General features: G+C 35.8%; 1 protein-coding gene across 2 annotated transcripts; it reads left to right on the forward strand.

Moving 5' to 3' along the window:
• TRMT10A (tRNA methyltransferase 10A) lies at positions 1-25784 on the forward strand. Of its 2 annotated transcripts, none has more exons than XM_079919617.1 (8): positions 1-117; positions 5479-5675; positions 9107-9269; positions 18923-18994; positions 20064-20138; positions 21987-22136; positions 23247-23352; positions 24548-25783. In XM_079919617.1, the coding sequence occupies exons 2-8, from the start codon at positions 5491-5493 to the stop codon at positions 24811-24813; spliced, it is 1017 nt and encodes a 338-aa protein (XP_079775743.1). In that variant the 5' UTR covers positions 1-117; positions 5479-5490; the 3' UTR covers positions 24814-25783. The 2 variants fall into 2 exon arrangements, with proteins under 2 accessions (XP_079775743.1, XP_079775744.1); XM_079919618.1 differs by lacking the exon at positions 1-117 and adding an exon at positions 341-695 and having other exon boundaries at positions 24548-25784.
• Positions 25785-27227: the final 1443 nt, after the last annotated feature.

Consider the following 27227-nt stretch of genomic DNA (forward strand, 5'->3'; position numbering starts at 1 on the left):
TACCGTGTCTGCCTCTGGGAGTTGAAGTTTCCGAAAGAGGACCTTCTGCAGTGGTAAAGACCACTACAAAAAGCTTTCTGTGCGGGCTCTCAGGTTCCGCGACAACTCCTCCGTTCGGTAAGTCTCTTGGCATGGACGCTATCGCTCGCCTACCCCTTGATATTATGCGAGCGCAAAAGGAGCGCGCACCACTGCTGCCTTCCACTAGCAGTAGGGCTTCCGAGGGAGAGGGGAGTGGGACACGGGAAGCAGCAACCGAGACCCAGCTTCCGAAGGAAGTGATGTCAGAGAGCGCGCCCCCTCGCCTTGCCAAACAGATTTTTGATTCGTCGGCTACAATTTAATCCCGCCTCCGGAATGCGTCCGCCCTCGGGCGGCCTGTAGGGAAGAGTAGGGCGCGGCTCTGTCCACAAGCGTCGGGGCTGTCGCTGTCGACGTTTGCTTGCGGGTAGCGATACGGTCCCTAGCATGTGAAGGGTGTGCGCTTCCAAAGAATGAAGGGAGAGGGAAATCTGGAGTTTGAAGGGCCGGAAAACGAGTTGTGGTTCTGCCACTTGGTGGCTAGAGAGCGTGAGCATGTCGCTTCACCTCTTTAAACCTGCCTTACCTCAGTTTTCCAAAGACGTCGCTGAGCGCTCTGAAATGTGGGGAGAGGCCAGGGCGAGGTTGCTGCAGGTGCTGTCAGCCCCACGGTGGTGAGCTGAGGACGATTTTAAGAAGTCCGTGGTGTTACTGGATTTCACTGAAATATTTTGTGTTAAAATTCGGGACTTTTTCTAGAGATATAAAGAGGATAGCGACAGAAGACTTTCTCACTTTATTTTTCTTTGTTTTAAATCTTGCCCCGTCTCCCCAGCCCGGCCCAGCCCAGCCCTCTCTGCCTAAGGGCCTCATAGCTGAACCGAGCTATGCACATTTGGCCCGCGCGTTTTAAAAAGGGTATTCTTTATCACCGTCAGGTCATTTAATTCCATTTTGCAGTTATTCCGACATTCATTTGGATCTTTCTGTAAGGGAGGCTGTGTCATAAATTATGAAGACTTTAGCCCAATCAATAAAACCATGAATTTTTTTTTTTTTTTAACTTTTGGCCGGTCACTCATTATGATATATGTCCTCCTTGCCGGCAGTTGTGCTAAGAAGTGGGAATACAAGGACGATTGAGATACTATTTTTTTAATGTATTTATCCCATACCAAATGGCCTTAGTCATCCTTATCCAGTTGTTAATTTTATAAGACCATCAGATAACCTGGATCTGCAACTAAATGAAACATTTTTGAAAATTTCAATGCCCCGGTAAACTAAATTTCACGCAATTATTTCTATAATTGCTACAAAATTTGTTGAACGTGGTGAATGAATGAAAATGAGCTGTGAGTATCACTGCATGTGAGGGAGGAATGCAAAACTCCATGGAGTTTATACTTTGCTTAACAGGTTAATCCAAACAAGCGAGTACATAGTGAAATGCTTATTGTATGTTGTAGGCAGTAGGAGTTGGTACGTATCTTTGTATGTAAAGTATGCTGCAAGCAATAATTTATAGGATCTCAAGCTAGCATCATTTTTGTTGTGCAATGTGCAATGTATCTAGCTTATTCAAAGCTTAAAAAAATTCTCTCACTACAGTGCATTTTCTTAATTGGGAATAACTTTAAAAATAGTAGTGATAATGATGTTGACTAGCTCATGACCTTTTGTATTTGATAGGCTGTTTAAAAACATTAGTATGCAATGATAAGCAAATTAGATTTAACTTAGACTTCTTAGATAGGAAAGGCGAAAGCTCCCCCTGGTGTGCATAAGCTGTAAAACATTGCTATACTTATCTAAAATTTTCACATGATAAAGCAAATCAACACTTGCAGTTTGGAACAGAGTAGAGAACTAGCAAAAAATGCCACTGATAATAGAAATATTCTCTCTTAGAATATTAATCACTGTTTCATGAAGAAAGCAATTTGTTTCCTCTGAATTTTAATTGTGCCTTTAAGTTTGCACATTTAGCTTAATGGGCAGGTTTAGCTTATGTTTTCTCCACCCTATATTGGTTTGAATACATTTATTGCCCATTTTTATTAACGTACTATCTATGGAAAGGAAATAAAATTGATCCTAGGGGTCACAATATATAGTTAAATTTTTTCTTCTGATCTTTTCAGGCTTACTGTGTTTCTCCTGTCTCCTGTTCCTTAAATTGAATGCTAACCTTATTTTCCAGATTAAAAAAAAAAATTAGTGAATGCACTCAAGGTTATACATTTACCCTCATTTACCTTTTTGGCCTGTAGTTCTCTCATCCTGTTATTTGTATCTAAATGCTCGGACATACTATTTTTTCGTTCTATTTTTCTGTCTGAATTCTAAGTTAGATTCTGAGGATGTCTTCTAATTCATCAGTTACCTCTTGGACTCCAGGTAATCTGGAGTTTGTCTCATACGTTGAAATTTTTATATCTTCATTTCCTGGTTTCCAAATTGGTTCTTTTTTACACATTCTTGTTTTCCTATTTTTATGCCTGCTTTTGTGTCCCAATTTCCTGTTTTGTTTTTATGGTTATTACTCTTCATGAGCTCTGAAAGATTTCAGCCAAACTTATTTTAAAGTCATTTTCACATTGCTCTATTCAATTTTTATAGAGTGAATTTATCTCCTGCTTGTTGATTTAGCTGGAGTTTTTTTTCATCATTTCTGTCTTTTTGTAATTTTGCTTTGCAGACTCATCTTGAATGGAATTATAACTTTCCTCTCCAAACTACTGATTTTGTGGTTTCTCCCACCCATGACCCTTTTCAGTGCTTCAGCCCACAGCAGAGCTTATATATGTGGTTCAGAATTCTAATCATGTAATAATATAAGTTCATATGTCACCTCATGCTGGACCCAGACCCAAGAGGCTGTGTCTGTTTCCTTCAGGTTCCCCCCAAGTAGTCAGTTTTGTATAAGCTATAGTCTATAATTTTATCTGTTTTCAGGCTTTTTTCATGGAAAGAGGAGCCCTACCCCTAACACTAGTTTAAGGGTTCGTCTTAAACTGTCTCCCATCTTTCTCTCTCTTGTATTCTTCTTCTCTTTACTTTAAAGCTAGGAAAACTTCTAGCTGCCTTTACACAGAAGACCCAGTTCTTAACCTGGATTTTGAGAGAGGCTGTACCTTTTTTGTTTCCCCTTTTTATATTTTATCTACTGTTGTCATATGTTTCAAGATTGGGAGTCAGAGTGCATCAAAACATGAACTTTTGGCAATGATCTCTAGGAAGTCTGTCCCAATTTTTTTGGTGCAGAGGCATAAGAATAGAACTGGAGCTATTTTTTTCTCCTTATGTTTCAGTGACACAGGTCTTTTCAGAGCCCTCCAACAGCAGGGTTAAAGCAACACAACTCTTTAACATTCTTTGGAAACCCTCATTTTCTAAATAAGACTTTGGATTTCTGGGAGATGGTAGAGTTTGATGTGGGTTGGAATCTTAGCTCCATCACTTCATTTGTCTATTCATTCAAGTATTTTGAGGACCTACTTTGTGTGACATTTGCTCTAGGTGCCTTGTTTCTTAGGAATTATTTAATAGCTTTCTAACTTTGGGCAAGTTCTTTAACCTTTGTACCTCTTCCTTTGCAAAGTAGGTATATACTATCTACTTCATAGGGTTTTTATGAAGAGTAAATTAGATAATATTTTTTATTAAGCATAATAAGAATTAATGTTTGCTCTATTTTCATTACTTTAAAAAGTCCTTTGTAATATCATATTCACTCATTTGTTTATTCTACCAGTGTATAATAAGCATCTACGAAGTGCCAAGCACTGTATTAGTATTGGCAATATAATGTTGGGCAAAATCAGACTTATCCCTTACCCAGTGGAGTTTCCAGTGTAGAGTCAAAGTTGAGTTGTTATTTCTAGGAGATGTTCTCCCTAAGGAGAATTGTTTGGTTGGTGGCGTAAGGAAAACTTGTGAATTCTTACTTGTATTACTAAATGATTTTTTTCCACTCTTAGTAATTTTGTGACCTAGTAAAATGCCAGGGCTTTTGCTCCAGCCCCTAAAGCACGCATCTTAAAATTTCTTGTCTTTCAGTCAAAATTCAGTAAACTTTCTAAGTTTGCTTTGGTTATCCCCATATGTCCTGTTATATCATTGCACTTTTAAAGAAAGCAAGAACCATATAATAAAACTACTGCTGAAATTATGTTCTGCAAAGGTTTTTTCCTTCCATTATCTGAATTGTGGGGATTGTTCTTTTTTCTTTTAGATGTTAGCTTCTCTGCACAGACTTGTTAGCTATCTCTGTAAGAGGGAAGAATCACGTATTTTTCTATAAGGCCAATAGAATATTTGCAAGCTTCATGCTTAGTCTTTGGTAGGGATAAATAACATACATTCTTAAGCTTTGATGTTAAGAATCAATTAAAGAGAAAAGATATCTCATATTTCTAGCCCTTTCTGTAATCTGAAAGCAAGTTCAGTTTTAGGCAATGGATATGAAGATGTGGGTGTTTAAATCCAAATAAAGATGTTTGACTTGGCCCTAAGTATTCCACAGCTGATTACAGAGTCAACTTACGTATTTTGTTTTTCAGCTGTGACTTAAGTGGAAAATTGACAATTACATATTTACAATGAAATATATTGGGGTGGGGGCAACCAAAGTTGTTCTCTGCACTGGCCAAAAGATAGAAATATATAGCATGTCTGTTGTCAAAACCCAATTGTTGAGGGTACGCCCAGATAGTGAAAGTAATATTTTTCTTGTATGGACAGCATTAAAGAAAAGTACAAAAAGGTGTCTTCCATCTCTTTTAAAAAATAGTATATATTTTTTATAAAACTATATTTTCATTATATAAAATTTTAAAAATGCAGAAAGCCATGGGTGGGTCAGAATTAAAACGTGTGTATGTATTTTTTAAAACAAAATTGGACATTATTGTTTTTTGCTTTGATTTTCTCATTTAACATAACCATTTCCCTTTATCATTAAATAATTTTGGGAAACATGATTTTTCTTGGCTGCTTAGTATTCCAAGCCAGTGTTATCGATGACCTTTAATTTATTTTTAGTTCCCATTTGCTGACATTCAAGTAGTTTCTAATTTTTTATTGTTAAAAATAACAACAGTACATATATCCTTTTGCATTAATTTTGTGTGTATTTCTAATTAATTTACAGGAATTTATTCTAAGGAAATAAATTACTATGTGAAAGAGTATCACCACCATTTTAAAGCTCTTCAAACATTATAGGTCTGAGTAATTTTCTGGAAAAATTGTGCCATGGCCACCAGTACTGTATGAAAATATCCCATTTCATCAAATGATCTTTGCCAGTAAATGACAATTAATTGCCCAAATTTGCATTTTTATTCATTACTAATATGGTTTAATTTTAATCACATCCTTCAGTTTTTTTTCTTACTTTTTTTGTGTTTGTAAGTCATCTGTTCATTTCAAAGTTGCTTTTCAATTTTTCAGAGGCATCAAATAATGTCATCTGAAATATTGCCAGCATTTAGTGAGACTTCTAATGTTGAAAGAAAGCAAGACTTAAATGAAGACCAAGAGGAGAATCAGAAACCAGGATTAGGTGAAGGGTTTGAACCAATATCTAAACGGCAAATGAAGAAGCTAATGAAACAGAAACAATGGGAAGAACAAAGAGAACTCCGCAAGTATGTATCAGAATGCATGTATTCTACCCCTATTCACTGGGGTATATTCCAATATACCCCTATTGGAATGTTGGACCTTGCAATAGCCCTTTGACATATTAAAAATAATTGTGTTAATTAAAATTCACGTCTACATATTGTTAGCTAACATTGTCAATTGGCTACTAAAACTGAATGTGTTTTATTTTTTTAGCAGTGTTGATGAATTTACACTGTATACTTTTCTCACCCAGAACCTATTGTGAGTAGGAGCACAATTTCTAAAATAACTGATTTACAAAAGGGATATAGTTAGCATCCATGTCCTAGATATGGAACAAAAATAACCACCTCAGAAAGATCAAATTTGGGCCTAACATTGATTTTGCTAGAAGAACTATTGCAGGTTTTGGTGAGAGCAGTTATGCTGAAGCTGTCACTGTATAAAGACAGAATTTACTAGAAGAAAATATTGTTGATGCAGATGAGAGAAAAAAATATGACTTTTATTTCACAAACAGTTTTACTTTTAAATAGGAATAGTTTTTAAAAAACCATTTTATTTTTATTGAGGTATAGTTAATTTACAACGTTGTGTTAGCTTCAGGTGTACAGCGAAGTGATTCAGTTATATATATATGTATAAGTATGTACATGTATATATATTCTTTTTCAGATTCTTTTCCATTATAGGTTATTACAAGACACAGAACATAGTGTCTTGTAATAACCCTACGCTATACAGTAGGTCCTTGTTTATTTTATACATAAGTAGTATGTATATGTTAATCCCAAACTCCTAATTTATCTCCCCACCCCCCTGCTATCCACTCTCATAACCATAAGTTTGTTTTCTATGTCTCTGAGTCTACTTCTGTTTTGTAAATAAGTTCATTTATGTCATTTTTTTAGATTCCACATATAACTGATATCATAAGATATTTGCCTTTCTCTGACTCACTTCACTTAATATCATAATCTCTAGGTCCATCCATGTTGCTGCAAATGGCAATATTTCATTCTTGTTTATAGCTGAGTAATTTTCCATTGTATATATATACCACATCTTCTTTATCCATTCATCTGTCGATGAACATTTAGGTTGCTTCTGTGTCTTGGCTATTGTAAATAGTGCTGCTATGAACATTGAGGTGCATGTATCTTTTCGAATTAGAGCTTCCTCCAGATATGTGCCCAGGAATGGGATTGCTGGACCATATGGTAACACTATTTTTAGTTTTTTAAGGAGCCCCATACTGTTTTCCATAGTAGCTACACCAATTTACATTCCCACCAACAGTGTAAGAGAGTTTCCTTTTCTCCACACCCTCTCCAGCTTTTGTTTTTTGTAGACTTCTTAATGATGGCCATTCTAACTGGTGTAGGGTGATACCTCATTGTAGTTTTGATTTGCATTTCTCTAATAATTAGTGGCACTGAGCTTCTTTTCCTGTGCCTCTTGGCCGTTGCGGACCACAGGCTCCAGATGCGCAGGCTCAGCAGCCATGGCTCATGGGCCCAGCCACTCTGCGGCATGTGGAATCTTCCCAGACCGGGGCACAAACCCATGTCCCCTGCATCGGCAGGCGGACTTTCAACCACTGCGCCACCAGGGAAGCCCCTGTCCATTTTTTGATTGGGTTGTTTGGTTTTTTTTGATATTAAGCTGTATGAGCTTTTTGTTTATTTTGGAAATTAATCCCTTGTCAGTTGCATCATTTGAAAACATTTTCTCCCACTCCATAAGTTATCTTTTTATTTTGTTGATGGTTTCCTTTGCTGTGCAAAAGTTAGGTCCCATTTGTTTATTTTTGTTTTTATTTCCATTACTTGAGGAGATGGATCCAAAAAAAATATTCCTTCTATTTATATCAGAGTGTTTTGCCTGTATTTTCCTCTGGGAGTTTTATAGTATCTGGTCTTACATTTAGGTATTTAATCCATTTTGAATTTATTTTTGTATATGGTGTTAGAGAATGTTCTAATTTCATTCTTTTCCATGTAGCTGTCCAGTTTTCCCAGCACCACTTATTGAAGAGACCATCTTTTCTCCATTGTATATTCTTGCCATCTTTGTCATAGATTAGGTGACCATAGGTGCATGGGTTTATCTCTGGACTTTCTATCCTGTTCCATTAATCTATATTTTTATTTTTGTGCCAGTACCGTACTGTTTTCATGACTGTAGTTTTGTAGTATAGTCTGAAGTCAGTGAGGATGATTCCTCCAGCTTCATTCCTTTTTCTCAAGATTATTTTGGCTATTCAGGGTCTTTTGTGTTTCCATACAAATTAAAACAATTTTTTTCTAGTTCTGTGAAAAATGCCATTGATAATTTGATAAGGATTGCACTGAATCTGTAGATTGCTTGGGTAGTATGGTCATTTTAACAATATCGATTCTTCCAATCCAAGAATGAGGTATCTTTGCATCTGTTTGTGTCATCTTCAGTTTCTTTCATCAGTGTCTTAGAGTTTTCAGAGTACAGGTCTTTTGCCTCCTTAGGTAGGTTTATTCCTAGGTATTTTATTCTTTTTGATGAGATGGTAAATGGGATTGTTTCCCTAATTTCTCTTTCTGATATTTCATTCTTAGTGTATAGAAATGCAACAGATTTCTGTGTATTAATTTTGTATCCTGCAACTTTACTGAATTCATTGTTGAGCTTTAGTAGTTTTCTGGTAGCACTTTAGGATTTTCTATGGATACAGAATTATGTCATCTGCAAAGAGTGACAGTTTTACTTGTTCTTTTCCAATTTGGATTCCTTTTATTTCTTTCTTTTTCTTTCTGCCTGCCGTGGCTTCGACTTCCAAAACTATATTGGATAAAAATTTTACTTCTTTTTATATGGTTATAAATGTAACTCAAAAATCATGTAGGAGAAGAATGATAAAAGTAAAATTTATCATAACTCTCAAACTCAGTATTTTAAAAGTTTTGTAAGTATGTTTAACGTGCTACCAATAGTAAATAAAATTATTAGTATAGTTCGAATTTGTGTAAAAAGTACTATACTGTTTTTGCAAACTCATTTATTATGTAAAGCTTTTAGATAGATTATATATAATTGCTGATATCTGACATTTTTTTTTTTTTTTTTTTTTTTGCGGTACGCGGGTCTCTCACTGTTGCGGCCTCTCCCGTTGCGGAGCACAGGCTCCGGACGTGCAGGCCCAGCGGCCATGGCTCACGGGCCCAGCCGCTCTGCGGCATGTGGGATCCTCCCAGACCGGGGCATGAACCCATGTCCCCTGCATTGGCAGGCGGACTCTCAACCACTGCGCCACCAGGGAAGCCCTCTGACAATTTTTGATCCATGGAAGTGGCAATTTTGTTATGGTTTAGTCTGCTAATTTTTAAAAGTAATTGTTTCTTTGTCTATTTAGAAAAGTATTGTAAATGTATGAATATACAAATAACGAAAAGTTATTTTCAATTACTAATTTTAGACAAAAGCGGAAGGAAAAACGCAAGAGAAAGCAATTAGAGCGACAGTGTCAACTGGAATCAAACTCAGAAGGAAGTGACAGAAAACGTATTCGAAGAGACGTTGTTTACAGCCCACTCCGCCTTATCATTGACTGCAGTTTTGATAGCTTGATGGTATTAAAGGTATCATGAATCATTGTCAGAAAAATCCTGTAACTGAACTAGGCTGAATAATTTTTGCTTTAATATGTAGTATGACTTTGATATAACTTTAGGTACTAAAATGCATCTCTTTTTTTCTTTTTAATTGTGGTAAAATACATGTAATGTAAAATTTACCATCTTAACCATTTTTAAGTGGACAGTTCAGTAGTGCTAATTACATTCATGTTGTTGTGCAGCCAGTCTCCAGAAGTCTTTTCATCTTGAAAAACTAAAACTCTATCCCCACTGAATGAACAACCATTTCCATTCCCCCTCCCTCAGCCCTTGGCACCACCATTCTACTTTCTGTCTCTATGAATTTGACTACTCGGTGTACCTTATGTAAGTGGAATCCTACAGTATTTGTCCTTTTGTGACTGGTTTATTTCACTGAGCATTATGTCTTGAAGGTTTACCCACATTGTAGTGTGTGTCAGAATTCCCTTATGTTTTAAGGCAGAATAATATTCTAGTGTATGTATAGACCACGTTTTGTTTATTCATTCATCTGGTGTCCGTCAACATTTGTGTTGCTTCCACCTCTTGGCTATTTTGTTCTTTTTGTGTGTGTGTTTAAAATTTATTTTATTGAAGTATAGTTGATTTACAGTGCTGTCTTAGTTTCTGCTGGGCAGTGAAGTGACTCAGTTATACATTTATACATATTCTTTTTCATATTCTTTTCCATTATGGTTTATTACAGGATATTGAATATTGTTCCCTGTGCTATACAGTAGGACCTTGTTGTTTATCCATTCTATGTATAATAGTTTGCATCTGCTAATCCCAGACCCCCAATCCATCTGTCCCCCACCGCTCCTCCCCTTTGGCTACCAAAAGTCTGTTCTCTGTGTCTGTGAGTCTGTTTCTGTTTCATGGATAAGTTCATTTATGTCATATTTTTAGATTCTACATGTAAGTGACATCATACAGTGTTTGTCTTTCTCTCTCTGACTAACTTCACTTAGTATGATAATCTCTAAGTCCATCCATGTTGCTGCAAATGGCATTATTTCATTCTTTTTTATGGCTATAATCTCTAAGTCCATCCATGTTGCTGCAAATGGCATTATTTCATTCTTTTTTATGGCTAAGTAGTATTCCATTGTATAAATATATCACATCTTCTTTATCTGTTCACCTGTTGATGGACATTTAGGTTGCTTCCATGTCTTGGCTGTTGTAAATAGTGCTGCTATGAACATAGGGTGCATGTTTTGTTTCGAATTATAGTTTTCTCTGGATATATGCCCAGGAATGGGACTGCTGGATCATATGGCAACTCTATTTTTAGTTTTTTGAGGAACCTCCATACTGTTCTCCATAGTGGCTGTACCAATTTACATTCCCACCAACAGTATAGGAGGGTTCCCTTTTCTCCACACCCTCTCCAGCATTTATTATTTGTAGATTTTTTGATGATGGCTATTCTGACTGATGTGAGGTGATATCTCACTGTAGTTTTGATTTGCATTTCTCTAATAATTAGCGATATTGAGCATCTTTTCATGTGCTTTTTAGCCATCTGTATGTCTTTGGAGAAATGTCTGTTTAGGTCTTCTGCCCATTTTTTGATTGGGTTTTTTTTTATATTAAGGTGTATGAGCTTTTTGTTTATTTTGGAAATTAAGCCCTGGTTGGTCGCATCATTTGCAAATATTTTCTCCCAGTCCATACATTGTATTTTCATTTTCTTCATGGCATCCTTTGCTGTGCAAAAGGTTATAAGTTTGATTAGGTCTCAATTGTTTATTTTCACTTTTATTTCTATTGCCTTGGGAGACTGACCTAAGAAAACATAGGTAGGATTTATGTCACAGAATGTTTTGCCTATATTCTCTTCTAAGAGTTTTATGATGTCATGTTTTGTATTTAAGTCTCTAAGACATTTTGAGTTTATTTTTGTGTATGGTGTGAGGGTGTGTTCTAACTTCACTGATTTACATGCAGCTGTACAACTTTCCCAGCACCACTTGGTGAAAAGACTTTGTTTTCCCATTGTATATTTTTGCCTCCTTTGTTGAAGATTAATTGACCATAGTTGCAAGGGTTTATTTCTGGGCTCTCTATTCTGTTCCAGTGACCCATATGTCTGTTTTTGTGCCACTACCAAACTGTTTTGATTACTGTAGTTTTGTAGTATTGTCTGAAGTCTGGGAGGGTTATGCTTCCAGTTTTGTTCTTTTCCTCAGGATTGCTTTGCAAATTCTGGATCTTTTATGGTTCCATATAAATTTTAGGATTATTTGTTCTAGTTCTGTGAAAAATATCATGGGTGATTTGATAGGGATCACATTAAGTCTGTAGATTGCTTTGGGTAGTATAGCCATTTTAACAATATTAATTCTTCCAAGCCAAGAGCATGGGATATCTTTCCATTTCTTTGAATCATCTTCAGTTTCCTCAGTTTCCTTTATTGATGTTTTATAGTTCTCAGCATATAAGTTTTTTACTTCCTTGGTCAGGTTTATTCCTAAGTATTTTTTTTTTGGTTGCAATTTTAAAAGGGATTCTGTTTTTACATTCCCTTTCTGAAATTTATGGTTAATGTAAAGAAATGCAACTGATTTCTGTATGTTAATCTTGTATCCTGCTACCTTGCTGAATTCATTTATCAGTTCTAGTAGATTTTGTGTGGAGTCTTTAGGGTTTTCTATATATAGTATCATGTCATCTGAATATAATGACAATTTTATCTCTTCCTTTCCAATTTGGATACCTTTTATTTTTTTTGTCTGATTGCTGTGGCTAGGATTTCCAATACTATGTTGAATAGAAGTGATGAGAGTGGGCATCCTTGTCTTCTTCCAGTTTATAGCAGGAAGGCTTTCAGCTTTTCACCAGTATTATATTGGCTGTGGGTTTGTCATAAATAGCTTTCATTATGTTGAAATATGTTCCCTCTATACTCACTTTCATAAGAGTTTTTATCATGAATGGATGTTGAATTTTATCAAATGCTTTTTCTGCATCTATTGAGATATCATGTGTTTTTTGTCTTTTCTTTTGTTGGTGTGGTGTATCATATTGATTGATTTGCATATGTTGAACCATCCTTGTGACCCTGGGATGAATCCCACTTGGTTATGGTGTATGATCTTTTTTATGTGTTCTTGGATTCAGTTTGCTAATATTTTGTTGAGAATTGTTGCATCTATTTTCATCAGAGACACTGGCCTGTAATTTTCTTGTTATGGTTTGTCTGGTTTTGGTATCAGGGTGAAAATGGCTTCATAGAGTGTCTTTGGGAATGTTCCCTCCTCTTCAGGCTTTTGAAAGAGTTTGAGAAGGATTGATATAAGTTCTTCCTTGTATGTTTGGTTGTTATTTAAGTCTAACTGTTCTATTTTATCATTTATGATATCTGTTGCCTTACTGATTTTCTGTCTAGAAGATCTGTCCATTGCTGTGAGTAGGGTGTTAAAGTCTCCTACTATTACTGTTTTCCCATCAGTTTCTCCCTTAATGTCCATTAGTATTTATTTTATGTATTTGGGTGCTCCTATGTTGGGTGCATATATGTTGAGGAATGTAATATCATCTTCTTATATTGATCCTTTCATCATTGTATAGTGTCCTTCTTTATCTTTCTTTATGGCCTTTGTTTTAAAGTCTATTTTGTCTGATATGAGTATTGCAACCCCCACTTTCTTGTCATTTCTGTTTGTATGAAATATCTTTCTCTATCCCCTCACATCAGTCTTTGTGTGTCTTTTGCCCTAAAGTGGGTCTCTTGTACGCAGCATATTGTAGGCGCTTGCTTTTTTATCCAATCTGCCACTTTAGGTCTTTTGATAGGAGCACATTGACATTTGAGGTAATTATTGATAGGTATGTATTTATTGCCATTTTAAACCTTGTTTCCCACTTGATTTTGTATTTCTTCTTTGTTTATTTTTCCTTTTTGTATTTCCTTTTGTGATGTGATTTTTTTTTTGTATTATGCTTGTGTTCTTTTTGTTTTCTTGTGAATCTGTTTTTGATTTGTGGTTACCCTGTTGTTCAAGTATGTTAACCCCTTCCTATATCTACTGCCTTTAAACTGGTAGTCATATAGGCTAAAACACATTAAAAAAAAAAACCTACATTTTGTTACTCTCCTCCCCCACATTTTATGATTTCGATGTCCTCTTACATATTCATGTTCATCCTTTTGCTGTTTATTGTGGTTATCTTGCTTTCACAGAAATTTTTTCTTTCTTTCTTTTTTTTTTAATCTGTATACTGGCTTATTTAAGTGATTTACTTTCCAATTGTGATTTTCTCTTTCGTATAGATTCTTACTTCTCTATTTAGACAAGACCTTTTAATATTTCTTTAAGGATATATTTAGTATTGCTTTTTTCTTTTAGTTTTTGCTTGTCTGAGAAATTCTTTCTCTCTCTTTCTATTCTAAATGATAATCTTGCTGGGTAGAGTATCCTAGGTTGCAGATTTTTCCCTTTCAGGACTTTGAATGTATCTTGCCATTCCCTTCTGGCCTGGAACATATTTGTAGAGAAATCAGCTGATAGCCTAATGGGGGGTTCCCTTGTAATTAACTCTTTTTTTTCTCTTGCTGCCTTTAGAATACTTTCTTTATCTTTTACTTTTGCCATTTTTTAATTATAATACGTCTTGGTGTAAGTCTGTTCGGGTTCATTTGTTTGGGACACTCTGTGCTTCCTGTATCTGTATAACTGTTTACTTCTTTAGGTTTGGGGAGTTTTCAGCCATAATTCCTTCAAATACATTTTCGATTCCCTTTTCTCTTTCTTCTCCTTCTGGGATCCCTATTATGTGTAGATTGGCCTGCTTTATTTTACCCCATACATCTTATATTGCTTTAATTTTTTTCACTTGGCTTTCTGTTTGCTGTTCTGATTGTGTGATTTCCATTAGTCTGTCTTCCACATCGCTTATTTGTTCTTCTGCATTATTCAATTTGCTGTTCGTTGACTTTAGCTCAGCTTTTGTCTCAGCAAATGAGTTTTCTAATTTTTCTTGTCTCCTGTTTATATTTCCTAGTTCCTTTTCCTGGTAATCTGCATTTCTGTCAATAGCCTTTCTTACTTCCTTCAGTATTTTCATTATCTCCTTTTTGAACTTGATGTCTGTTAGACTGAAGGAGTCTGTTTCATTGTCTTTGATTGGCAATTTCTTGATCTTTTCATTGGGAGTGGTTCCTCTGTTTTCTTCATTTTACTTATAGTTCTCTTACTCTATGAGTTTAGGAGAAACAATTGTTTCCTAAATAGTTGGAGATATTTTTATGTGGGAATGTCCCTGTGTAGCCTGCATGGGTTTAATATTTTTGGTGAGAGAGCTGTTTTTTGTATGGATACCTGCTGTTGTCTCCTCGATAGGGGGTGTGACTGGGGTTGTGGTGGCCAGAGCCTGCACTGAATATTGAGCAGGGCCTCCTCTTTGCTCTGTGGTTGTCACAGCCCTATTGGAGGCAAGGTCTGTTCCCCAGTTGTTGGAGTAGAAGCCCCCAGATCCATTTCTGAGCTGTAGTGTGAGGTAAGCAGTATTGGAGCACTCCCACTGGGAGAGGAGCCACTGAGTATTCCTCTGCCAGAGCTGTCTGCTGAGAAGTGTGCTCTGTCGTGTCATCTGTCACCCGTTGTGCAGGCTCACAAAGTACACTGTTGTGGGCACTGCCCTCAGCCTCACCTCAACCATGGGAATGCAGGCAATTGGCCCTGTTGTTCCTCGGGTGCTGGGTTCACAAAGCCACCAGCGCAGATCCGCTGGCGCAGATCCACTGAATTCAGGTACCAGGACCGCAGTAGTTGCATACCTGAACCTGCCGTGGGAGCTATGGATGGAGCCCAGACCCTGGCCCAACTCCATATGCACACACCCACAAAGCCCACAGCTGCTAAGGCCAGACCCGCCCCAGCCATGGGAGCACCTGTAGCCCACTCGGATGTTCCGCAGGAACTGAGTTTACAAAGCTGGCAGCAGTGGCCTAAACCCACAGATCGCACAGCCACAGGGAGAGGGCTCAGATATCAGCCCTGCTTCGTAAGTCACACGGCCCCTGGGGATCAGCTCTGATTTCAGCCCCGCCTCTGTGTGTGGACAACTTGCTGGCACTGCGTGCTCCCAGAGCTCGTGGAGGCAGCACTGAGCCTGCTGAGAGCTCACTGAGAAAGAAGGAGCTTTAGCAGGCACTGCCCCTTAACAGTGGGGTTTCAGTGGCAGCAGCACACCTGCTGTGAGTGCACCAAGAGTGAGGCTGCTATGGCGGACCCTGCCCTTCCCTTTGTGCACCCCTTAACAATGGTGCTTCACTTCTGTGGCAGGCCCGAGCCACAGTCCAGCCCCTTCAGGCTGTCTCCGTGCAGCCAACCCCAGTCCTCTCCCTGGGTCTGTCCTCTGAAGCCCAAGCTTTAAAGCAAAAGCAGATCTCAGACTGGGGAGTGCAGGGCGATGGCAGGGACCATTTGTGCAGGTCTCCGTCTGTTCTGCCTGCTGCAAACCAGCTGCTGTGCTCTCCTCTGAGCCTCTGAAGCTCCCTTTCTGTCCCAGCTGATCTCCCTGCCAGTGAAGGGGCTTCCCCGGGTGCAGGAACCTTTCCTCTTTCACTGTTCCCACCCAGGGGCTCAAGTCTTGTCCTGATTCCTTTTTTTTCTTTCATCCTACCCAGTTACATGGAGATCTTTCCTGCAGTTTTGGGTGTCTGAGATCTGCCGGTGTTCAGCAGGTATTCTGTGAGAATTGTTCCACATGTAGACGTATTTTTGATGTATTTGTGGGAGGAGGTGAGCTCTGTGTCCTTCTATTTTGCGATCTCGATTGGAGCCCTCTAAAATGCATCTTTCTTTAAAAGTTTTGTTGGAGTATAGTTGATTTATAATGTTGTGTTAGTTTTGGGTGTAAGCAAAGTAAATCAGTTATACATATACATACATCCACTCTTTTTCAGATTCTTTTCCCATATAAGCCATTACACAGTATTGACTAGAGTTCTCTGTGCTATACAGTTCATCCTTATTAGTTATCTATTTTATGTATAGTAGGGTGTATATGTCAGTCTCAGTCTTCCAATTTACCCCTCCTCCACCTTACCCTCTGGTAACCATAAGTTTGTTTTCTACATCTGTAACTCTATTTATGTTTTGTAGATAAGTTCACGTGTACCCTTTTTTTAGATTCCACATATAAGCGATATCATATGATATTTATCTTTCTCTGTCTGACTTACTTCACTCAGTATGACAAACTCTAGGTGCATCCATGTTGCTGCAAATGGCATTATTTTATTCTTTTTTATGGCTCAGTATTATTTTATTGTATATATGTACCACATTTTCTTTATTCATTCCTCTGTCAGTGGACATTTAGGTTGCTTCCATGACCTGGCTATTGTAAATAGTGCTGCAATGAACATTGGAGTGCATGTATCTTTTTGAATTATGGTTTTCTCCAGATATATGCCCAGGAATGGGATTCCTGGATCATATGGGAGCTCTATTTTTATTTTTTTAAGGAACATACATACTGTTCTCCATAGTGGCTATACCAGTTTACATTCCCACCAACAGTGCAGGAGGATTCCCTTTTCTCCACATCCTCTCCAGGATGTATTGTTTGTAGATTTTTTAATGATGGCCATTCTGACTGGTGTAAGGTGATACCTCAGTATACTTTTGATTTGAATTCCTCTAATAATTAGTGATGTTGAGCATCTCTTCATGTGCTTTTTAGTCATCTGTATGTCTTTGGAGAAATGTCTATTTAGGTCTTCTTCCCAATTTTTTGATTGGGTTGTTTGTTTTTCTGATATTGAGCTGCATGAGCTGTTTGTATATATTAGAAATTAATCCCTTGTCAGTTGCTTCATTTGCAAATATTTTCTCCCGTTCTGAGGGTTGTCTTTTCATTGTTTATGGTTTCCTTTGCTGTGCAAAAGCTTTGAAGTTTAATTAAACTTAAAAGGTTAAGTTTTAATTAAACTTTAAGCTTAATTAAACTTAAAAAGGTCCCACTCGGACTTCCCTGGTGGTCCAGTGGTTAAGACTCCACAGTTCCAATGCAGGGGGGCGTGGGTTTGATCCCTGATTGGGGAACTAAGATCCCATGTGCATGGCCAAAAAAAAAAAAAAAACTGAAAAGAAAAACAATAATTTGTTTGATTTTTGGTTTTATTTTCATTAGGAGGTGCATTGAAAAAGATCTTGCTGCGATTTATGTCAAAGAGTGTTCTGCCTATGTTTTCCTCTAAGAGTTTTATAGTCTCCAGCCTTACATTTAGGTCTTTAATCCATTTTGAGTTTATTTTTGTGTATGGTGTTAGGGCGTGTTCTAATTTCATTCTTTTACATATAGCTGTCCAGTTTTCCCAGCACCACTTATTAAAGAGACTGTCTTTTCTCCATTGTATATTCTTGCCTCCTTTAGGTGACCATAGGTGCATGGGTTTATCTCTGGACTTTCTATCCTTTTCCATTGATCTATATTTCTGTTTTTGTGCTAGTACCATACTGTTTTCGTGACTGTAGCTTTGTAGTATAGTCTGAAGTCAGGGAGCCTGATTCCTCCAGCTGCGTTTTTCTTTCTCAAGATTGCTTTGGCTACTCAGTCTTTTGTGTTTCCATACAAATTTAAAAATGTTTTGTTCTAATTCTGTGAAAAATGCCATTGGTAATTTGATAGGGATTGCATTGAATCTGTAGATTGCTTTAGGTACTATAGTAATTTTGACAATATTAACTCTTCCAATCCAAGAACATGGAATATCTTAGATCTCTCTCCATATGTTTGATTTCTTTCATCAGTATCTTACAGTTTTCTGAGTACAGGTCTTTTGCCTCCTTAGGTAGGTTTATTCCTAAGTATTTTTATTCTTTTTGATGTGATGATAAATGGGATTGTTTCCTTGATTTCTCTTTCTGACCTTCTGTTGTTAGTGTGCAGGAATGTGTACTCCACCCAGCAAAGCTCTCATTCGTATTAGATGGAGAAATCGAAAGCTTTATGCAAAAGCGAAGGGAAATCAGCACCACCAAACCAGCTTTAAAATGCATCTTAAAATTAAGTTTTTCAAAATCTGTTACCCTAAATTAAAGTAGCTAATAAGTTGCTTTTATTTATATGTATATGTATAGACAGAGGGAAAGACAGATACTCTAAGAGATTATGAAACTCAGTAATTGCATATTAATCATAAAGAGCTGTGGGGAGTTTGTTATTTATCCTAATCAAAAGGAAGAAAATAAGAAATATGATTGGCTTAATAGAATTATTTCTTATTTAATAGTTTGAGAAACCTGGTTGTTTAAACAATGCTACTAAAAGGAATATGTTTATAACCTTTGGTAGTTATAAAAATTGTAATAGCATGACTATAAGAGAGTTCTTTTTTTCTTTTGTTGTCTCTTAAGAAGAGTGAAAGTTTTCCTGAACTTGCATTTTAAGTGGCTACAAAATGTGAAATAATGGGTCACTTATAGAGTATTGACTTATGGTAATTATTTTATTAGTATGTAAGAAAACTGAATGGAAATTATCAGAAAGGACTTGTATTTCAAAAGAAAGGATGTCCCTATCTAGTCATCCCTTCTGCTTATTCTATTCCACTCGGATTGTGGAATGGCCATAGATAATTTTGAAAATATTGCTTTAAAAATTTCACTCTTTTATAGGACATTAAGAAACTTCATAAGCAGATTCAACGATGTTATGCAGAAAATCGACGAGCACTGCATCCTGTGCAGGTATGTTTGGGGAATTTAAAACAAACTTCCAATTTCTTTTTATATCTTCCTTCGGAAAAGGCATAGGTAATCCTCGTTGCTTTTATAAGAAAGAGTCTTACAAGTAATCTTTCTTAGAGAACAAAACGCCTATTTGTAAAAATGTTTTATTTTTCTACAAAAATAAAATATTTTAAACATTTTTTCATGTCATTCTCAAACACATTGTGCCCATTCATCATTAGTCATATACACACTGACCTGTTCACTGCTGTGTAGTTGAACATCTTCTTTAAAGGACTTATGCATATTTCCATACCAGTTTCTCAGCTCTCAATTCCTTCCTTTCTGGGGAATGGGGTAACTGCCCCTGGCTGATATGTGCCATTGTGTCTGTTGGCTAGATTTTTTCTACTTAAAGGATATTGAGTCACTAATAATTTTGAAAGGTACTTTATTAGCTAGAATGAGGAAGTGATTTGTGAGACTAGTTGGCTGCTCTTAAGAGTAGGGTCATTTTTCTTACTGAATTTGTTTGAATTCTAGGTGACCTAAAAATTAATTCTGGCTCACTGATGTTAAAAACCAGAAACTCTTAATATACTTTTGGTTAGATATTTTCTTCTTATCAAGTGATAGTAATATTATATTTTTACATTCTATATTCTTCTCACCCTTGATTAGATTTGAAATAGGTTTCAGGGTTTAGAGTCAAAGCAAAATTATGAAGATTTTGGACTGGTAAAAAATAACTGTAGTGGCAAAAGAAGGGGAAGGGAAACTTCACATGGAAGCAGGAAGTTTATAGTAAAGTGATCATTAAACAAGAGGCAGATTATAACTGCTTAGAAAACAGAATGAAAATGTAGATGGAATACAGAAGTTAGTGGGTTAGGAGATACACAAAAATACACGTTGCTTGTACCACAAATTTATTCTTGCACGTTTAAAGCATGCCATAAATTCATTTTTTTCCAGAATGAAAATATTTTGTCTTTCATTGATAATCAGATGAGTGTATGAGGGAATAAAATATTGACTTTAATAGTCATTTGCTCTCTCTTTCTATACCTGCCAATCTCTCTATCAGTTTTACTTGACAAGCCATGGAGGCCAGTTGAAAAAGAACATGGATGAAAATGACAAAGGATGGGTCAACTGGAAGGTAACTAAAATAGATTAACTCTCACATAATTCAAGGTATTTTTATGTTTAAAGGTCTACATGTTTTACCTAAGTTCTACACAATGCTAATAAATATAAGAGTCAGCAGCTACAAACCCTGCATATCACTGTACCTAAGTTTACCAGTGGAAGAAGCTAAGAGCCTTGAGATATAGTCTGTACTTGCTTTCATGAAATCTCACTTGCTATTTTACTGCCAACTTTAAAACATATTTTTTTAAAAAGGAAAAAATTTAAAGGTCTGTATGCAGTCTCTACCTAGCAAACTGGCTATACATTATTTATAAGAGTGAAGTCACTCTAAAATTTGGAAATGTACTTGCATTCTCTTTCTTCTAAATCTGTGCTATACCATATGGTGTCCACTTCCACATGTGGCTGCTGAACTCTTGAAATGTGACTGGTCTGAGTTGAGATGTGCTATAAATGTCAAATAGACATTAGTACAAAAAAAAAGAGAGAGAATGTAAAATATCTCCTTAAAATTAAAAAAAACCAAATTAATTTATTAAAATTAATTTCATCTATTTCTTTTCACTTTTTTTCATGTGGCTATTAGAAGATTTCAAATTATATATGTGGCTCACATTTTTTTCTATTGGACTAAACTACTCTCAGTCATTTGCAAAGATTACTAATAGATTGGCTTTAGTACCAGTCCCTAAGGAACCTTAACCCTATTCTACTCAGAGAAGTAGTGGGTTATTCCTACACTTTTTTCCTTTCTCCAAGCCAGTTCTCACTGTGATAGACTTTCCCTGTCTCACTCACTAATCCCATAATGACTGCATTTAATTTATTAATAGTCCATAGTATAAAACATTTTCAAAGGTTTTTTAAGTTTTAAAGTACAATATATTTACCAAGTTTTATGTTCATGCCTATTTTTCTAAGAAATAATGTAATAAGTTAGAATAGGCATACGTTCAGCTATTTTGTGGCTTGTTAAATTTATTATTTCATACCACCAGTCTTCCAGAGAGATGTGAGTTGGCTGGTCTCTAATTATGCACATTCCTCTTGGGGCCCTTATTCAGCATAGGGATCAAGTTTATAATATACCATTTTCCAGAAAAATGGCTGTTTATTAATCAATAAGGTATACATCTTAGGTGAGAGGTCTCCGCTTCATTTTTGATTTCCACAAAAATTATTGAGAAATGCCGTCTGAGCCTGGCAATGGATGCATCTTCCTTTATTCTTCTGGTGCAATTTGCAAAATTCTGACTGCCAACTGTTGTTCAGTCTTGTACCTCTGACCTGACAGTTTTGGTGAAGAAGATTTCAAATGTGTATCTTTGTGGAAGCAGATGCATGGAATTTATTAAATCTGTAAGCCCTTTCCTTTAGATGATTCATGTAGATGGAGAAGGAAGTAATTGGAGAAGGCGTTCTTTGGCTGGAGAACAAAGTGAGCAAATACATGACAAAAATGCATTTGTTTTGTTGGAACAGAGAAAGATAGGTTACTGCTATATTCAGGAAAGAATTACTAAGTTAAGGAGTTTGAATTTTATTCTACAGATAAAGATAAAACGTGATAGTGTTTTCAGAAAATGAGTGCACCATCCGTGTGTGGAAGTAAACTGGAGAGATCTGAGGCTAGAGACAGGGAAATAACGTCAGGAGGCTACTTAAATAATTGAGATGTGAGGTGAAAAGATGTTGGAGTAGTAGATTCTAAATAAATAATACATTGTTATAATATTCTTTCAAACTTCCTTTCATATATTTTTTGGATGGGTTTGTCTAGGGAAAAGAAAATAATCATTTTTAGCCAATTTTCACAAAATCCTATTAATAACATCTTTCCCCTTGTGTTTTAAAGGATATCCACATCAAACCAGAGCACTATAGTGAATTCATACAGAAAGAAGACCTGGTTTATCTTACATCAGATTCACCTAATGTACTAAAGGAATTAGATGAATCAAAGGCCTATGTGATTGGAGGATTAGTAGATCACAACCATCACAAGGTACTATTAAGTTTTTATTTTTGCTTTTGCTCATACTTAAAATTGATATATCAGTTTTCTTGATAGTAATATCAGTTTTCTTGTTAGTAAATACTGATAGTTGATGTTTGAGTGCCTACAGTATTTCAGTCACCTTTCTAGCTAAGCAAAGCATTTTGCATATATTAGTTTGCTTTATCCTCACTGCAACCCAGTGAGGTCAGTGCTATAAAAATTTTAAAAATAGGGCTTCCCTGGTGGCACAGTGGTTGAGAGTCCGCCTGCCAATGCAGGGGACGCGGGTTCGTGCCCTGGTCAGGGAAGATCCCACATGCCGCGGAGCGGCTGGGCCCGTGAGCCATGGCCGCTGAGCCTGCGCGTCCGGAGCCTGTGCTCTGCAACGGGAGAGGCCACAACAGTGAGAGGCCTGCGTACCGCAAAAAAAAAAAAAAATTAAAAAAAATTAAAAAAATAAAACATGCAAACTATTGGTTGAGAAGTTTAGCTCTTCTTCCTCCTTCACTCTGTCTTTTTGCTCTTTCAGTCCTGATTAGACCCAGGCTTTAAGGATTTTAATTTTGAGAAGAGAGAAAATTTATATTCAGCATTCTTTTAATTGACAGAAAGGGAAGAATAAAATTTATAGGCAGTTGAACATTTTTTTCAATTCAGGTTTTTATTTAATTTGTGTTTGCCATTTGTGCCTCTTAGTGTTATGTAATTGAAACATAGTTTTATCTTTTAAAGTCATGGGAAGAATGATGATGCTTCTCTAGGAATTCAGTTTGTGTACTTTAAGAGAGAAAGGCAGTGTGGAGTGATGAGACGCTATTTGAGTCAGGAGGCATGAGCCAGGTTTTTCCTTTGGTTCTGCCACTGAGGAACTTTGTGATGGGACGGAGAGCATAATGTCTTTGGTTTCCTCATTTGTAAATTGGTTAAGACAAATGCCAGCAACATTCTAACTATACTTATTGTCAAGAGAATGTTTCCAAATTAGTGGTTAAACATACACACACACTTTTTCAGATTATATTCTCTGAACTAAGGTCTTTCCTAAAAATTATTTATTCTTTCATAGACTTTAAATAATGTAATGTTCTAGCCCAAGTCACAGTGTCTTTGTTTTAGGGACTCACGTATAAACAAGCATCAGAACACGGAATTGATCATGCACAGCTCCCTCTTGGAAATTTCGTGAAGATGAATAGTAGAAAAGTTTTGGCAATTAATCATGGTAAGCTATAAGGGGATAAACTGAAAATGTACCTGAGTGAACACTGTGAAAAATAACATTACATTTACATTTTGGACAAGTAGAAAATATACACCTTTGGAAAACACACAATTTGGGGTACAAAATTATAAAATGTCATCATTTATGATTTTTTTGAATAATATATGCATACTTTACAAAATTTTGAAAATGTACAAAAGTATAAAGAAAAATAAATAGGTGTAATTTTACTATGCAGAGATACTTTGTAGAAAGTTTTTGGTGTGTTTTCTTCCAGTTCTTTTCCTATGCATATATAATATTATTTATTACATAATTGGATTCTTACTCTATTGCATAAAATGTTATAAATCCAGGGTGTTTCCCCCCTATTTATTATTATATTTATTGAATCACTGTTAGTGGCTATGTAATTTTCCATCATCTAAATACGCAATAATGTAACCATTCTCCTGTTGTTATTTTTTTTCTTTTTACTATTGTAAATATCATTGTAAGAGACATCCTCAGACTTAAGTCTTTGCCTGGAGTTTTGCTTTTTAAAAATTTTTCAGTAGAGATTTTTGTTAGTACACATAATTGGGCTTTTAAATTTTCTCTATAGCAGGCTCTAGGGAGTTATAGAAACAAACTTATTGATTCAAGGAATGAACTTCTTCTAAGACTTTTGCTAAATTAGTGGAAAGTACTTTTCTATCATAAAGTAATCCAAATTTCCCCCAGCAGTGTATTAAAGTGAAAGGACATCGAAGATAGTATTTAAAAAAAAAAAAAAAAGCAGGCAAGACACTCCCCAGAGTGAGTGGCACTATATAGGAAAGATAGAAGAAATTTAGGTTAACACTAACCCTTTTTTTTTTCTAGTTTTATGTTAGCACATAAAGGATAAAGAAGTGGAAGGAAAAAAGAATAGGAAGGAAACAAAAAAGGTCCTCTGTCTATTATAATTGACAACAGATAATGGTAAACCTCTGAGTGCTTAAGAACTGAAATGAGAAAAAGCTACAAAAGAGGTAGCAGCGTTGAGAGCCTTAGGCATATTGGCTCTGACAGCTAATACAGGAGAAAGAAGTAATAAGAACAAAGTAGTTACTAGGACATACTAGCACTCTTAACACAAAAGCAGTGTGTTTTAAAGCATGCACCATTGTGATGAACTAGGTTAAGAAACACATGGAGTTTGTCTTTGTTGCAGTGTTTGAGATTATTCTGGAATACCTAGAAACAAGAGACTGGCAAGAAGCATTTTTCACTATCTTACCCCAAAGAAAAGGAGCTGTTCCCACAGACAAAGCCTGTGAAAGTTCTTCACATGACAAGAAGTTCACCAGAGTTGAAGGTGGATTGAACAGTGATTCCAGTGAGGAGGAAAATAGAAATGAACTAGATTCACCACATAAGGAAGAAAAGCAGGATAAAGAAAATAGCACTGAATCTACAGTGAACTCTATACTACACTAATGTCATTTTTTTTAAGTTTAAGGAAAATTAGGAGAAAATATAGAATTTCATACAATATTTCATAGAATATTTGAAATGGAAGAAACTTTCATTTTCTCTTATTTCTGTTGTGAATTTTTTAAACTTTCTTTTTTTAGAACTAAGTGATAAAAAGCACTAAAAAAGCATTTTTTTGTTTTTGCATAAGATTTAAATGTGTAATTTAAAAAATAATTTTCTAAGCCTCAAATAAGCATTTCTTGAGAATTTTACCTTATTAGTAAACCTTCATTCTCTTTTATTTACAAGATTGCATTCTTCAGAATGTGCCTTCTGACCTTTCAGTTTTATTATTATATGTTTATATCAATGTCTTTCTGATTTATTGCCTACTTATTTATGGAGGCAGCTATCCTGAAACTCCTTTAAGTCCACCAAAATATTCTGTATGGGTGGTTACCCATTTGCAGCTTTTATATTCAATTTAGTTACTTCAAAGGAATATAGTGATTCTAGGAATAAGTGTTGGATTGAGAAACTCAAGAATTGATTTCTTTTGGACTACGGAGCCCATCTCTGTTCTTCCTTTGTAATGCCTTTGTGGTTCTAAAGCAATCACTGAAGAGTTAAGACTCTCTTTAATATATTTTCTTAATTTCAATAATGATGGTAAATTATTTCAATTACAAAATTTAATTTTTCAGGCTATATTATTTTAAAAGGCTGTTGAAGGATCAATTTTGTCATTACCCAAATTTAAAAAGAAACAGTTCTTAAAAAGAAAAACAAAAACGTAGCTCTTAGCACCTATTCTTTTCCTTCCATATGTACTTCTTTACAATAAAATATATTGGTTCTTAAGCAAATAAAGTTAACTTTATATGTGCATCTGTCTACTATCATATAATAATATTCAAGCTAATGTAAATGTATGTTTCTATAAATAATATAAGCATATATGAAAATATGCATGTAATTGTATATACATCTATTTGTCCATATCATGTATGATTCTGTTATTAATCAATGATAATAGGATTGAGTTGCCATATATCTGTTTTATTTGTGTGAATGATTGTGCTGAATATCACTAAGGAATTTAAATTTCATAAAGTGCAAAAATCCATAACTCGACATTTGTATGAGGGCATTGGCAAGGGAAGATGGGGCTCGAAAAAGATATTTTAGTTCCTACCAGTAAATATAGAGCAATTACGTTTAAAGTGATTATTCTCTGTCACAGCTAAAGTAACATTTCAGAAGCCTTTTCTGAGTTTGCATAATTAAGTTTCTATTCTTTTTACTCATTGGCATCTCAAATTATATATATATATATATATATATATATATATATATTTGGTAGAAAGTTCATTGAATTTAACATTGATGTTCACTGTCTCTTACATTGCTTTATTCTTAGTGATCTTTATAGTTATCCGTCTAAGGTCTGTGAGCAACATATGTAAACAAAGAAAAGCCCCCGCAATGGTAGAAGAACAAAGCTTAATGTCTTAAGTTGTATCTTTCAAAGTTCCAGGTTTTTCTGAGTAAATCTAGTTGGTGGCATGGAACATTATGCCTTTTCCTTAAATTACTCCATATGGAATAAGGCACAGTTTAATATTGAAAGGTGGAGAAAGATCATTACAAGCACTACAAAGTTTAATTTTCACCAATTATAAAAGCCCTGTAATTGTTTCCTAGGGCTGCCGTAACAAACTGTTGCAAACCAGTGGTTTAAAACAACAGAATCTGTTACTCTTTAAAAAAACAAAAACAAAAAAAAGGACGCGGAAAAATGCTCAAAATCATGAATAATTAGAGACATGCAAATCCAAACAACAAAGAGGCATCACCCATCATGAGTCAGAATGGCCATCAGCAAAAAGTCTACACACAAGAAATGCTGAAGGGGTGGTGGAGAAATGCATACCCTCCTATGCTGTTGGAGAGATGTAAACTGGTAACAGCCACTAAGGAGAACAGAACGGAGGTGCCTTTAAAAAGTAAAAATTCCATATGATCCTGCAGACCCACTACTGGGCCTATAACCAGAATGGAAGAGACACAGGCACCCAAACGTCCACTACAGCAAGATTTACAATAGCCAAGATATGGAAGCAACCAAAACGGCCATCAACAGATGAATGGACAAACAAGAAGTGGTACATGTAGCCAATGGAATATTAGCCACGGAAAAGAATGAAAAAATGCTGTTTTCAGCACCATAGATGAGCCTAGAGATAATCATATGTGAAGTAAGAACAAGAATATCCTACGATATCACGTATAGATGTTATCTAAAAATTGATACCAATGAATATATTTCCACAGAGAAAGATACTCACAGACTTAGAAAACAAACTTATCGTTAACCAAAAGGAAAGGTGGGAGGAATGGATAAATTAGGATACGGGGGTTAACATACATATACT

This window comes from Stenella coeruleoalba (genome assembly GCF_951394435.1).
Source record: "Stenella coeruleoalba genome assembly, chromosome: 4".
Lineage (NCBI taxonomy): Eukaryota > Metazoa > Chordata > Mammalia > Artiodactyla > Delphinidae > Stenella > Stenella coeruleoalba.